Genomic DNA, 15369 nt, shown 5'->3' with positions numbered 1-15369 from the left:
CATTGATGGTGGGGTCACTCGAATGCAGCATTTAATCATTAGATCACCTCCATACACGTCTCCTAATTAGAGTCCTTACAATACATTTTTATCTGGTAATTAGCTGAGATTGGCTGCTTCCTCTGTGGCTTATTAGAGACAGCCCAGCAGTGGGTGTGAATCACAGTGTCATTTGTCAAGCCTGGTAAGCTCCCTCTCTGCTCTCTTCAGGCTTAGTGTTTTATTTCCAGTTGCCACCTATGTTCAGAAGCCTCTGGAAATCCTACCTATTCCCCTTTCTTCCTGGGTCGTGCTAACATGGAGGGATTTTCTTTTCAGTGTAGCTTTTTGGGCAGAAACAATCCAAATGCTGAATCTTTTGTAAGCTACGAGCGTCAAATTCTTTTCACATTTGATGACATTGTATTGTGTGGCTTGTCTTCTGTTCTTATATGAGGGCACCCATATTTACATGAGTTTCGGTTTGTGACAGTTAAATTAAAACTCAGTGAATTCTGTGTTTTTCCTCACAAACTGGAAATTAATGTGCGTATTTCTTAAGGACGCTTGTGTTTATATATAATTTTCATTTTGCTTTTAAGAAAGCCAAAACGTTGAGGGTAATGTGAAAAGAGAAGGCTAAATGTTGAGCTGGTCCTCAGGATTGCTTTACAGTTGTTCTGCACATTTTCTCTGACCCAGTGTTTTTCATGGACAGCAGTTGTGGTTATTATTCTGGTTTTCTTCATTACAATGCCTTGTATTTGCTCAGTAGATACGTATTGAATTGTATTCGTAAGCAAGGATAAAAGCTCTTCACTGAATCCTTTCCAAAAATGAGCGTACAAGAGAATGAAACTATTTAGTGTTTATTTTTCCATTCACCGGGCCTAAGAAGAAGATGATACACAAAGGTTTTAAAAGCACGCAAGTGTGTATTGGATGTTACAGGTTGTGAATATGGGCGAGTTATTTAATCTCTCCAAGCCTCAGCTTGCTTATCTGTAAAATACAAGGAATAGCATCTTAGTTATCAGTGGTGGGATAAAAATTAAATGAAACCCTGCAGTGGCAGGTGGTTGAAACATGATTTTTACACATCATTCATGGCTTTCCAGAGTGTTTGGATGTTCTTAGCTAAGCCTCATCAGAAAGCTGTATGTTGATGAAGATTAGCCTCTCATGCCCTAATTTCTTTGACCCTTCGCTGGGGCTGATGCTTGTGTGTACTGTCCCTGAACTTGGTCAGTGATTAAGACCCTAAGGTCCAAGGCGGAGAAGAGGTCAGCCCCAAACCTTTCCCCTTGCCTTCTCAGCCCAGCTCCTTTCCATGGCTGCCAACCGGAGCTGTTCACACTTAGTTTGCAAATGTGTGTCATGAAGCCAAGTCTCCACCACTATTGAGAAAGCAACTCACAGCGGCTCTTGACGGAGGATTTGTAAGGGCCAGGCCATCTCCATAGCTTGCTTTTCTCAGGCATTGGTGTCTGTTACCTGCTAAGCCAACATTTCAAGCTGAAACTAAAAAGGAAAGCATAACAAACAGCTTTCAACCCAACATTACATTTTCTGGCACCACAGTATTTCCCCAATATTTGATCTTTCTTCACGTTTACTGTTTTTTTATGGAACTTTCCTAAACATATCAGAGAATCCTCATGGCCTTTGTCAATACTAGAGTGTGAGTAAAGGCTGAGTCTTCTTAACAGTTTGGAACTGTCTTTTAATATGTTCTTTGATGATGATCACAGGGGAATCTCATTTTTAATAGCTTCCCCAAATAATGCCTCATACTTAGGCCTGGAGCAATTGTGAAATAGATTTATTGTGCTAAGTAATTTGAAAGCTGGCCTGAGAAAATGTCACCGTGAACAACAACAACAACAAAACCTACTTGGTGAAGTTTCTTGTATTTGGGGGCAGCTGTGTTTCTGTGTATCTGAGATAGTAATTACGTTACAATAGTAACAATCAAGTTCTTTAACACAGCCAGACTTAAAGTAATATTTCTGTACCAGTAAATTTTCGAAAATGGAGACAAGTCCATTTATAAGAACAGTACTAGTACTTCAAGGTGTGAAAGAGAGTAGATAGCTAGTTAGCTGGCTAGATGGATAGGTAGACAGATGGAGTCAAAATAGTAATCATTGATTTTCCTCTATACTACTTCAAATACATAATATTTACTTCCTTGATGCATTAGAGTATTCTATGTCTGAACACTGAAATTTGAAGGAAAAAATATGCCATATTCTTTTTAAATTAATAAATTCCAATGCCATATTTGATAGAGTTGAATGAAGATTACACATAAAGCTTTTAAAGATTAGTCTCTGCCAACTGATGGAAATAAATGAAGGCTTATTGGATCAGTGCCTCTCTTTTGAATGTGAGTCATGGGCCAAACATATTTCCAGTCGTTCCCATCTGTAAAGTTTCATTGTGGTGCTGGGTAGCCTAACCCTATGCTGTCCAGTGTGGTAGCCACTAGCCACGTGTGGCTATTTCAATTTACAGTCACAAAAGTGAAGTAAAAACAGTTGCTCAGTTGCGCTAGCACATCATTGCAGGAAGCTCTTTTGGATAGCTCAGACGTATACCAATGTATTCCAACTGATGTTTCCTAAAACCTAAGTCTGTAATGGTGCTACATACAAGAATGTCATTTCCCTCTTTGAGGTTTATGAAGCACATTAGGCTGTTGAAGACGGTGAGAAGTTGTGATTAAAGAAATTTGCTTTGACCTAGAATTTTCAAATTCCTTTGGCTTGGTAACCCCAGTAAACACCTAGTTAACAGCCTTTGGAAAACATTTGTCTCACCAAAAGACCAGGAGAATAGTGCAAAAAGTATTTTATTCTAAATCCTAAATGACTTTGTTTTCCCATATGAGCTCATCTTGTATTTCACTTAATTATAAACACATCTGAGTCCCTGGGTAGGGCACATGGCTAATATGCTTGGTTGCTAATTGAAAGATTGGAATAGGCTCCAGTCCACCCAGAGGCACCTCCAAAGAAAAGCCTGGTGACCTACTTCTAAAAAATCAGCCACTGAAACCCTTATATAGAGCCCAGGTCTACCCTGACATCCCTGGGGCTACCAAGAGTTGGCTTGACAGCGGTTGGTGGTGGATAAACTTGTCTACTTCTGGAAGTAAAGCTAGTCATGCGTCCCTTGTATCATTCTTGCTTTATTTTAGATGCCTTTTTGGTTGGTTGGTCAGTTTCTCTGAAAGTGGTCTAAGATTCAATTGTTCTTTTCTGTACAGCTGAACCTGGTATCAAGTGTCACACTCTCCAAGTCTGCGTCAGAGGCTTCTCCACAGAGTTTACCTCATACTCCAACGACCCCAACCACCCCCATCACTCCCGTCACCCAAGGCCCCTCCGTCATCACCACCACCAGCATGCACACGGTGGGACCCATCCGCAGGCGGTACTCAGACAAATACAATGTGCCCATTACTTCAGGTAGATACTTCGTTTTTGCCTCATGTAGAATTATAATATTAATTTCTTGCAGATGAGCTGCTTTTTAAAAAGTGATAATTAATAGGACAATGATTCTTATTTAGCAGATATTGCGCAGAACCAAGAATTTTATAAGAATGCGGAAGTTAGACCACCATTTACATATGCATCTTTAATTAGGCAGGTAAGTAAATTATATGAAAAGGGGCACATATACATGGATATGTTATATTGATGAAGTAGATTTAAAACCATTTAGTATGCAAGCATGCTCAAACCTTTTCTATAAGGTTTTTTAAAACTGCAATATATAACATAATTGCTTTTGATTAAGTATTACAATACGATGTGATTATTAGGAAATTCATTTCACACAACAGTGAAAATGAGCCTGTTTAAAGATGGCAAGTCAATTATCACAAGCTACAGTAATCTCTGATCCCTAGAATTAATCTGAGCTCTAAATAATTACTGAGCTTTAATCAGCTAGTGAAATGTTTTGCATTTCTCTTTGATTCTGCTTTGTGAATGACTAATAAATTAATATTTCTGTACGGAAACAGAAATAAAAATTCAAAACAATTAGATAATTCCATTTTGAATTTTGCTATTGAACTGTTAAACACAACCATTAATCTTAGATCATTTTGTGAAACCTTTCTTAGGATTTAGCCCCAAATCACTGTCATTTTATATTTTCAAGAAACTGTGTAAGGACGAGTCTGCTGATTTGGTCATAAATTATCTCCTTCTGTTACTATCTGCTACATAGGCCATTCTCGAATCTCCAGAAAAGCAGCTAACACTAAACGAAATTTATAACTGGTTCACACGAATGTTTGCTTACTTCCGGCGAAATGCAGCCACGTGGAAGGTAAGCTCTCTCTAAGGCCTGTTCAGCCTTGGTTCTTGCCATTTATAGAGTAGAATTTGTTGTTGGTATAATAAGGTCGTTGTATGATAAGGAAGTCACATTAATACTGTTTCGACACACTCAACTATAGGAATATTTGATTGAGGGAATAGTTCCATTGTAGTTGAAATGCTCCTGTGGAAGACTCCCATTACATTGGGATTACATGGGCCAACCAGTAAAACCTCCTCTCTCTGGTCAGAATTTGTAGGGAAAAGGAGAGGGCCCATATGTTGAGGTTGTCCTATAACTGACACCAGACTCATTCTTTTCGGTCTTTTAACACAGCCAGTATTTGCAGAAATGCATAATTTACTTGTTTTTTGACCAGTTGGAACCTGGACACAACCTTCATTGGTTGGATGAAAAGCCCATTGATCCATTTAGTGGAGGCAGCTATGCAATCCAAGAACTAGCACTTGAATATGGGAGTTACTAAGGGAGAACACAATGTAGTATTAAATAGGTTGTCCCTTAGAGAACCACAAACACCCAGGAAGAAAAGTAGCTTCTGAGTTACACATCATCACTATTATATCATTTGTTATAAAACTGGTCAAATTCCATAGCTCCATGTTGACTGTCCCCAACACCACCTAGGGTCACGTGACATACCTCATTCCAAGGAAGTTTTCCTAGTTTAGCAATTGGTTCACAGATGCCATTAGTATTTATTCTGTTGTATTGGAGTAAACCCTCCCAAGTTTTCGGATTTTCCCTCATTCCATTTTTTTCATTTTTACTACTTGGAATTTTTGTAACTCCTATGCTCCAGGCAAAATACAGCCATTTTAGGATATTTTACATGTCATTATTTTAAATAGGATAGGGATTTATTATAGGATGCAAGGAAAACTTACTTTGCTTGAAATAAATGTCTTCCTTTATGAATTCCAATTGTATATATGGGAAAGAACATTTCCTTTGTTAAGTTCTTGGTCAATTAGTGTTTTAATTGAAAATGAATATTCCCTACATAGAATTAGTTTATCAACTTTACAGTGCTGTGAGTATCCTTTCATTTCCATTAAAACACATGGGCACTGAGGGGAACATATGTTCAAAATCTTATCCTCTTGTCCTCAGCCTGACTTGAGAGATAAAGTACAATGGCTCTTTAGTTAAGAACGCTTTTCAAAATTTAGGAGTATAAACATGAAGCATTTTCTTCAAATTGCCTTTATTAACACACATGATCAAAGTAGAAAATATATGAATATGATGTTTAAGCTCAGATCTTTAGGCATAATCGTCTTTTTAGAAAGTTCTTGATTTCTGGTTGCTTTACGCTTCGATGTACAGTCTTGGAAAACAGAGCACAGGCAGACCTTCAGAAAATTTTTTTTTTCTTTTCACAAGTAGCTACTGTAGGCCATTTAGTTTTATACCTTTTGATACCCTGGTGAATTATTTTCAAACATGAAACATCACACAATAATTAGGATGAGGAGATTTCTTTCCCAGTAATTCTCCCCTGCATGTAAACATGCCATGCCGTGTCTGGATCTCTTAAGGAAATTTGCATGGGTTTGTTTGCTTATTTGAACCTCCCTGGTATTGTTCTAGGAGGTAATTTCAGACCCTTCTGCTGTGCCTTTGTGCAGTATAAAAGAAAGTGCTTATTTAAAGGCCAGGCTACACTTTATAGGCAAAGAAATTTGTCCTGCCAACTACACACACTAATGAACGTTTTGAGTTTAGAGGGTTTTTGTTGTTGTTATTTTAAGAAAACCTCTCAAACTTTTTTGATTCAAGGGTGTCCTTTGATAGTCACCCTGGTATCTTTAATCTGCCCCAATTATGCTGACATCGCTCAGACTCTCTTGGGAATTTATCCTATAGATGTTCTTATGAGCAGTCCTTCACACCATGCAATAAAACTTCTCACTATCTTCTCAGTACTCCATGTTGGAGAAAACAAGTCATCCTTATCCAGCTTCAACTCCCCTCACAAAGTCACCAAATATAGGAAACACCTCCCAGAGCATCAGGCTTGGCCACCTTTAAGGATAATGTAGTGAGGAAGTGTTACAGGTATGGAAGAGGAAGGATGTAAAATGTTGGAGCGATAGCTGTATTACCAGGGCTTACCAAGGTGTATGAGGGGTGATGTATACATCAATTTCTCATGCCCCAACTGGGTGGCCTACTTTTTCTGTATAACAAGAGAGTTTTCAGTACATGAGTCTATTTGGAATACCCTCATGTCCTATGTTTAGTCTTGGTCAATAAGCTCAATCAGAAGAATTAAAGAAATGAAGCCATGCTTATTACTGTATTCAGTAAGGGTTGTGAATTTTCCTGAAACTCAAAGGAAAAGATGAGATATTCTCTGATGTTAAAAATATCTCAGCCTGGAGTTGAGATCTTCCTGATAGACTGTCAGTATATCAAAGGTCTCAGCTTAGGAATGACCAGAAGTGACGTTTAATTGTAAGAAAGAAATCTGTATCTGTAGAAACCATCAGCTGCAGGAATATCGTCGTTTTGCCGTTGGGAGTTATACCCATGTGTTGCGTTGGCAGTTTCTCAATTTATAAGGGCCAACTTGCATGTATATTTGGAGAGGTAAAACATAACTTGATGATGGCCGCTGATCCATTGGGGGTCACTTCACTCCCTGGTCCTGTCAGTTACACAAGGTGGCACTCTCAATGGTAGAAATCCAATTTAGAAGTATTCTTAATCAGAGAAAACTATGGAAGGTTTTACAGCCAGAGAACAAAACTGTATTGAACAATGTTAACCGAGTCATCATCTTTCATAGTTAAGAAAACGACCCACAATTTTTAGGGGCTTAGAGCTTATCTTGAAGTCATTGACGATAGTTTTGGATTTGTACTACAAAACCTATTTTGGGCTTTTATGCGTATTAAACCATTTCTTCTGGTCAGTTATGACCAGTCTAGACTGAAATGCTCAAAGTACAGTTCATGATTTAGTACAGTTGATGATGATTTTGGTATTTTAAACTTTGCTTTTGGAAAAGACGCCCTTAACCACCAAGAGGTCATCCACAGGGGTGGCAGACACAGCATGTGGGGATGGTTTTACAAATGGGGACTGTAAGGCTGAATTTACTGCTGTTTTTGGAGTCTTTTCTTATAGAAAATATAATGTTTTCTCTTTTATACTTGCTGCAGAATGCAGTGCGTCATAATCTTAGCCTTCACAAGTGTTTTGTGCGAGTAGAAAACGTTAAAGGGGCAGTATGGACAGTGGATGAAGTAGAATTCCAAAAACGAAGGCCACAAAAGATCAGTGGGTACGTCCACCATGTTTGAACTTCTTAGCCTAGCTTGGATTGTGCTAACAAGTATAACGTAGAGGCTTTTGGCTGCTAGACGGTGTTAGACCAAAGAACTGGTTTCACGTTGTCTGAGTTAAGGGAAGCAAAAAAGCATTTCATCCCTCCTGTTTTGTATGCCCACCAGTCCCCCTGCCCTGCTTGCTGGTCTTTGTTGCATCACATGCTAGTAGCTTTTAGGTGGCAATGCATATTAACCCTCACAAACCATTTGCTTATGCTTATTGCATTTTATTTTCTTTTTCCTGTTCCCTGTATTGGATGTCTGTTCTGCCCCCAACCCCGTCTCCTTTTGTTGCCACTTCATCTCCTTTGCTGCTGCTCCTATCCCAGGGTGCCATTCGCACCAACCTCTCACTGCATAAGTGCTTTATCAGAGTAGAGGATGAGTTTGGGTCCTTTTGGACAGTTGATGATGAAGAGTTTAAACGTGGCCGCCATATTCAACGAGGCCGTCCTCGCAAATACTGCCCCGATGAAAACTTTGACGAGCTTGTCGCACAGTAAGAGCCTTTACTTGCTTTTGTTTTTTTTTTCTGCTGTTGCTTTGGCTTTGCATGGTTGACTCATCCCATGTATTTTACATTTCACCACGTAGCAGTGCCACGGCTTTCTGCAATGGAACTAAATTGTGTGATTTGTACATGTAATTCTCTCGTTTCTCTTTGGAACACCAGTGCCTTGAATAATGCTTTTTTGACGTCTTTAATGCAAATGTTGGTTGTATCACGATTCAGCAGCTTATGGGGACCCTAACAGTAAATACTTTTGCTTGACCCATAATTCCTCCAAGTGAAAAGGGAAACTAATTTAAAGTAAGAATGTGCATTCAGTGGGGTTCATTTCTTCTCGTTTGCTCACTCAGCATAATAATATAAATGTAATGAAATAATGATTAAAATGCTTCAAGCAGAGGAAAGAAATTAATAAGAGTACGTACACTTCCTATAAAGGCCACCACTAAGTGGAGGTAATTTCCTACTGGAAGCCACTCCTTTCCTTCGGTGTCTCCTGTATGATTATTTAGTATTTTGACTCTTAGTAGTCTAGACGATATCTTTTCTTCATTTAGTCAATTAATGGAGACAGCGTCCCACATTCCCCACACCCTCCCGTACTTGGCTGTGCAAGAAGGATTGAAACCCAACCTTCAGTTACTTAAGAAGGCGCCTCCCCTTCCCTAGGCCATAAACGTGCCTTGGAGGTCTTCCTCCAGAGCCAGCCTGCCATTCGTTACTCACATAGTCCATCTAGAGCTCAAATCATGACAATACTTAAGGGCCAGGATTCCCCCTGCACACTCCCAGGAAACCCTGCCGGCAGCCTGCTGACCACCCCCGCATAATACCCAAGCCTGCTGCTTCTCTCTTTGCGTCAGGGTGACTTCTAAAACTTTGCGGGATACAAAATCTAGTGCCCAAGCCTGTTATTACTTAGCAAGAATTTATACCCAGTTGCCTCTACTGGCAAAGTCTGTTCCCAGAGGTGTTAACACAGACCAGCCCTATAAAGCTAGGGGATAGAGGGATAAAGCCTTATTTTTCTTGGGCTTAGTCACTGGGAGAAATTTCTGATTTGGAAGGATACCAGCAAGCTTGAAAGAAAACTTAGCTAAGAGCTCGGGAGGTGATTGCGTTTAACTTTGAGTTTTTATCTTTCTCTCATACAGTAACCCTTCCCTTATTAAAAACATGCAGAGCAGCCACACCTACTGCGCGCCCCTCAACGCGGCTTTACAGGTAAGATTAATAGCCACCCCGAACGTGCAACAGAGGCACATGGCTTCCCCCACTCATTGCAAAATATATTAGCCTCACTCTAATTAGATATTAAATTTTAATTCCGTTAAACTTTTTTCTTAAGTGCACAAAGCATCGCACTCCCTGGAGGCAAACACATCGGGCTGCTTCAGCATTAGCAGGATGCTTAGCATTTTGAATATTGTGGCAAAAAAATTAAAAGTTCACTTATTAATATTTATCAGCAGTATCATAATTTCCATCCTCTTATTTCAGAATTTCACTTGAGGCAAAAATACCACAAGTGTAATTACTCTAGCACAGCTATTAATGTGCAGGATGATAGGCCACTGTGTCACATGACCTTCTATTGTTCACGGGTTTAAAGAGAAAGCAGAGCTCTTTACGTCTTCTTTTAAAGTCTATTTGTGCATCTTTCCTTTTGTCCGGGGGAATTGGGCTCGCTCTGTAAAAGTAAACTGTTTTTGTTCGGCAGATAGAGGTGTTTAAGAACAGCCCTTTAGGTTTTGAGCACATTGCTCAAGCTTACATAATAAGCACACACAAGGTTTGTTTCCTCCTGACACACCACGCACTTGTTATATAACCAGCGTAGCTTAGGAATGAAGATGCCGGTATGGAGCCAGATTGAGAATCCCTCCCAAGTAGGAGTTACCAGGGCAGGCCTCCTACTGATTGTATTTCTTAGTTACCACAGAGAAAAATCACCTCTTCAGTCTTGGAGAATACTTCAGTATCACTTCATTAAAGTCCACCTCAGAGATTTCATAGATAGGTAACCAGTATCCTGTGCCAACTATTCTGGAAGACAGGCCAAGGAAGGAAATTTTGGTAACTTCTAAATTGCATATTTTATGTCCCTGGGTGGTGTAAACAGTTAAATGCTCAACTACTCGCCAAGACAATGGCAGTTAGTACTCACCCAGAGGCGCCTCTGAAGACAGGCCTGAAGATCTGCTTCGCAAAGTTCACAGCCTGGAAAATCCTGTAGAGCGTGGGGTTGCCATGAGTTGGAATTGACTGAGTGGCAACTAACAACAACCAGAAAACATATTTTAAAGATAAATATGGCATTTATAATTCAATACTAGAACACATATCCTCAATGGGGCAGTGTCCGTCAAAGATTGGTTCTTCACTATTAAAATGGTGCCTGGCCCTCCACAGAGCCACAACACGTGAACAGATACATAGCATATCTGTGGTATTGAAATTTCACTGAGGGCAGAGTGGGTAGAAGTGGCAAATAAGGAGAGAAAAAGTATAAAACAGCCTTCTTAGAGGGTAGTTAATGAACAGATGGTTGAGAGACACTGCTGTATGGAAACAGAGTGGGATAAGGTGGAGATAATGATGATGGGAGCCCTGGTCCTCTATATTCATGAACCAAATATTTATTGAGGACCTACTGTGTGTGCCCTATGGAATTCTTTCCCCAGGTTACTCAGAAGAGGCTTCAGCCTCCCCACAATGGATGACCCACCTTAAGTGCAGTTACAGTTTAGAGGCAAATTCACTGAACTTGCCATTTCAACGATCATTTATTTTTAGCCTGAACCAAATTTAATGGGAAAACGACTTTGTGCGTTTCTTTTAATTACTTGTAGTTTATGCAGTAACTTCAGGAAAGCAAATGAAAGCGAGCGTTGATGCCGCCACTGTAAATACCACTCATTAGTAACTTTTTTTCCCTGGAGTCTTGTGAGGTGTGAATTTAAAGGCTGCTCTATCTGGCATGGTATTGAGATTACAGGCACATTTTACATTCATGAGGCAGAAAGGCAGAAGAAAAAAAAAAAGGCAGCCATCCCGCATCCTCTGGATTCTCCAAGTCACGTGACTAATTTCAATTAGAGAGCTTTATCAATATAGAACTTTTCTTGTTTCATCTCCAAAACATTTGTTCTTTGCATTCTCTGCACCCTTTCTAGTTTCTTAGGAGAGCCCAAAAATTATCCGGCAGTTTGCCAGGAACGTTTTATGTCAGTAATGAAGTGAAGTGAATGAATTGGTATCGGTTCCTAATTTCAGGAGTGAATTTTTCCCCCTCTCCTATATAGGGTCGCTGTGAGTCAGACTCGACAGCAATGGCTTTGGGTTTGGTGTTTTTCTCTGAGCTTGGACCCTTGATCAGTAGACAGTATCATACCACAACTCGCTGCCATGCAAATTAAAGGTTCTCCCAGCAGGCCTTCCTTTCTGCAATCACCCATTTCCATTTTTCAAGACAAGTAAAAATAATAGTGGAACAATCTCTTTAAAAAAAAAATACTAGAGCAACATAATGGATGATATACAACATATAAAATAGGACAGCAGAATCCACTACAGAAATAAAACATGGGACTTGGGACAGATTGCATTATGCTCTGAAAAAGTGAAGTAACTAAGGGTAACCGTAAAGCTTCATATTTATAGACTGTCTTCTCCCCCCCCACCACCCCCCCGCCCCCGAGGATCTCACAGTCGTTAACGTTCCAGGAGCCGCGGTACTTAACAGACCCTGCACCATTACTTAAGCACCTTCATTTTTTTTTTTGGCAAAGGTGCCAGTTTGATAGGATGCCTCTTACTGTGCATAGGACCATTTATATAATTAAGTCCATTACAGAAATTGTTACTCACCTGCTCCTCAGTGGACATCAGCTGACAAAAAAGAACCACTTGGTTAGGCATAAGCAGTTGATGAAAAATTTTTTTGCCTTAGGTGGGATGGTGATCATTCACTCAACAAAGAGTTCTCAAGTGGCTCTATTGCATATCCAAACCAAACCCGTTGTCATCAAATTGATCCAACTCATGGTGACCCCACATGTGCTTTATGAAGCACAGCTCTACTCTGTAATATGTGGGGTTGCCATAAGTTGGAATCAACTCGATGGATGCTGGTTTCTAGTTATCACATGTCTGGTATGAGGTTCTTTTTGTAGCCCATTCGAACATTTAAAGGCACAGTAAAAGATAAGCTGGTTTTTCTTCATTTACATCTTCCTTGTCTGACAAGCAAGGACCAATGTAAAAGCAAAAAACCAAACCTGATGCTGTTTAGTCTGTTCCATTGACTCATGGGGACCCCATGTATTACTGAGTAGAACCTCTCCATGGGGTTTTCTTGGCTGTCATCTTTATGGATCGATGTAAGTACTTGCCCATTAGATGCATCTCACCACTGTAACTGTAGAGCCTCAGGCCATGTTTTGTGATTCTATCCTTATCAGAAATGACTTTGACCTAGAACACTTCTAGAGCCAAAGAGAGCAAACAGTCATCTCAGAAAAGCTGTGCTGTCACCAGCTTGTCCTGATTTGCCTGGGACTTTCCCAGTGTTTGTTAGCATTGTAAGTCCGATATCCCCAGAATACCCCCAGTCCCAGGCAAACTGGACAGTTGGTCATCCTACCTGTGAGATTTACTTAACACATGAAATTTACTCTGTCTTTCAACTGGACTTCAGTTCTTTGAGGAATCAAACATGTTTAGGACATATTCTCATGTACATTTCCATTTTTGTTTTTATTTCTCAGGTTTTTGTTGTGGAGTTTACATCTCAGTTTTTGACTTGAGAAGCTACTACAATACCAAGCTAGAGATGGTCCCATTTTTGCCACATTCTTACTATGTAGTCATAAAATTATCTTCTGAGAGCTGATCTTGTGATCTGTCCAGTGGGAGGAGGCTCGGATGATCAGCCTAGCAGAACTTCCATGACTGGGAGGGGCATGACCACTGTGTTGTCTCAAATACAAGCAGTTAAGATGCTTGTCCAGCTGCAGTTTGCAAAGAAAATAATTCTGGCAACAGCTTTTGTTCTTGCTCTGCCAAAAAAAAAAAAAAAGCTTTATTGCAATTACCGGAGATCTATGTGGAAAAAAAAAAGCACTTGATGCAAATTATTTAACAAACCGTAGGAAAGCAGTGAATGCTCAGAACTTAAGTTTATCAAAATGAGTTCACATTTGGAAAATAAAACCTTTGCACTTTTTAAAAGGAGGCAGATGATACCCAAATTCAGAAATGGAGGGAACGAAAAGCAGTGGGCTTGCAGAGGCCTGACTGGGAAATAGTTCATTAGCCAGCGCTGTGTTAGGTGAGTGTGCGCAGGTCTTCAACTCCGGCCTTGTATCTAGAAGGCGTTTCTGGCTTTGGGTTTTGAACTGTGAGGGAGACTGCAACTGTTGTAAACAGGCAGATCCCTGCAGCCCAGCTTTGCAACCTTTCTGTCTTCATTTTTTGGCTCTTATTTTCTCTTCAGAGCCAGGATTTCTAGAATATTTTGGACTCTTGTATGACTGGCCAATTGAAGACACCATGCCAGATTGTCTTGTGATGGCACTTTTTCCTCATTAGAATGGAAAACCAGTCATCGTGTAGTCTGCAAGAGTACCGTTTTGATAAATCTTGGTCTGATCACAGCTGCCAATTTTTGAAAGTCTGCCCTCTTTAATAAAATGAAAAGGCACTACCCAAATGAAGCAAATATGGCAACTTGAATCCAGTGGTGTATTGGACTATTGTTTGCGTTTAAGAGCAGGAGCCCAGTTTATTCAAGTGCAGTAGAACAGGAAATGAATAATGTCCCACAATAGAGTTGATGATTTCTTTATCCCACCTCCCCTCCCCAACCCCATTTTCACACTTTTTTGCTGACACTCATCTGGAGTGACTTTGTCACCTTTAATATGGACATACTGAAATACCAAAAAGAAATAAGATTAGACCTTCCTTTTGCCAGGAATTTTTTTCTTCAGTCCTAAATTTCCAGGAGATTGGGCTGAGCCTGGAAGATTGCATGGTGCTACCTTTTACCATTATCTCAGACTACGCTAAACAGATTCAAAAACCATTAAAACGGAAATGAGGAGGGGGAAAGATAAAACTTGATTCGATTCTATAATCTCTTCTTTTTCTATAGGATCTAAGAGGTAAATGTTTATGGAAGTTCTCATAAGTTTGAGCTATGCGGCCAGAATAATCTGATCAAATCTCTAATATCCAATAGTGGAGTCATCAAAATGGATAAAGAAATGAAAATCCCATTATATTTCACTGTGATCTGGAAATATTCAGTTCCTCTTGAAAAAAAGGCATCAGACATAAACTTTATCTTGCTCCTCATATTAGATAGTCTCATCTGAACCATGTGACTCTACCCAGCAGGTCCAAACTGAGTCCCTTCTTTGCTCCAGTGCTTTGGTCCCCCCAGCTAGCTCTTCAAAACCAAGCTTGGAACATGTGCCACAAAGTCCTATACACTCAATACGCACTTGTATTTGCCAACCACAGTATAATGAACCGGAGATTATTGTGTCCACCCATAACGAATAGTTTTCCTGTCTATGCATACCCTATGTCTTCATAAATTTTCTCTTGATTGGTGGCAGGCTTCAATGGCTGAGAATAGTATACCTCTATACACTACCGCTTCCATGGGAAATCCCACTCTGGGCAACTTAGCCAGCGCCATACGGGAAGAGCTGAACGGCGCAATGGAGCATACCAACAGCAACGAGAGTGACAGCAGTCCAGGCCGATCCCCTATGCAAGCCGTGTGAGTACTGTCCCCCCAGAAAAATCTGTGCTTGCAGGCTCGTACTCCCTGTTTGATGTGCACACAAGCCCTTCTTTGGCAATTTTTACACCTTTTTTGGTAATTTCTCATTTCCTACAGCACAGGTAGAAGTTGGTGCTTCTAGAAATGTTTAGCTCAGTTAGTGCATAAAAGGACCATTTACTGACTTTCCCCTAAAAGCCATCAGCTTTATCCAGCCCTACAAGTGCACACAGCAATAAAATGGGAAACGTGTTTGCTTTCTTTCTCTTCCTTGCAACTGGGGGCCATTGTTTAAGCTGCACTCCTTTTTACTCCTAAAATGAGTACACGTCTCTATGAAGAAGTCTGGAGTTTGTTCACCTTTCAGGCCTATCGAGCTGGCAGGG

At 40.2% G+C, this 15369-nt stretch overlaps 1 protein-coding gene across 10 annotated transcripts in view; it reads left to right on the top strand.

Annotated features, from left to right (window-relative positions):
* FOXP1 (forkhead box P1) overlaps window positions 1-15369 on the top strand; it is a 416711-nt gene that overhangs the window by 395954 nt on the left and 5388 nt on the right. For 8 of the 10 annotated variants that reach the window (XM_049862989.1, XM_049862991.1, XM_049862993.1 and 5 more), the window contains 6 exons: window positions 3251-3452; window positions 3557-3636; window positions 4225-4326; window positions 7509-7630; window positions 9342-9411; window positions 14814-14980. In XM_049862989.1, the coding sequence (XP_049718946.1) occupies window positions 3251-3452; window positions 3557-3636; window positions 4225-4326; window positions 7509-7630; window positions 9342-9411; window positions 14814-14980 (743 nt within the window). The remainder of the gene's footprint in view (window positions 1-3250; window positions 3453-3556; window positions 3637-4224; window positions 4327-7508; window positions 7631-9341; window positions 9412-14813; window positions 14981-15369) is intronic. The other 2 variants (XM_049862995.1, XM_049862988.1) reach the window with 1 other exon arrangement.

The sequence above is a fragment of the Elephas maximus genome, chromosome 20 (assembly GCF_024166365.1).
Source record: "Elephas maximus indicus isolate mEleMax1 chromosome 20, mEleMax1 primary haplotype, whole genome shotgun sequence".
Lineage (NCBI taxonomy): Eukaryota > Metazoa > Chordata > Mammalia > Proboscidea > Elephantidae > Elephas > Elephas maximus.
The sequence above is the reverse complement of the archived record's forward strand: the minus strand, read 5'-3'. Positions and strand labels throughout refer to the sequence as shown.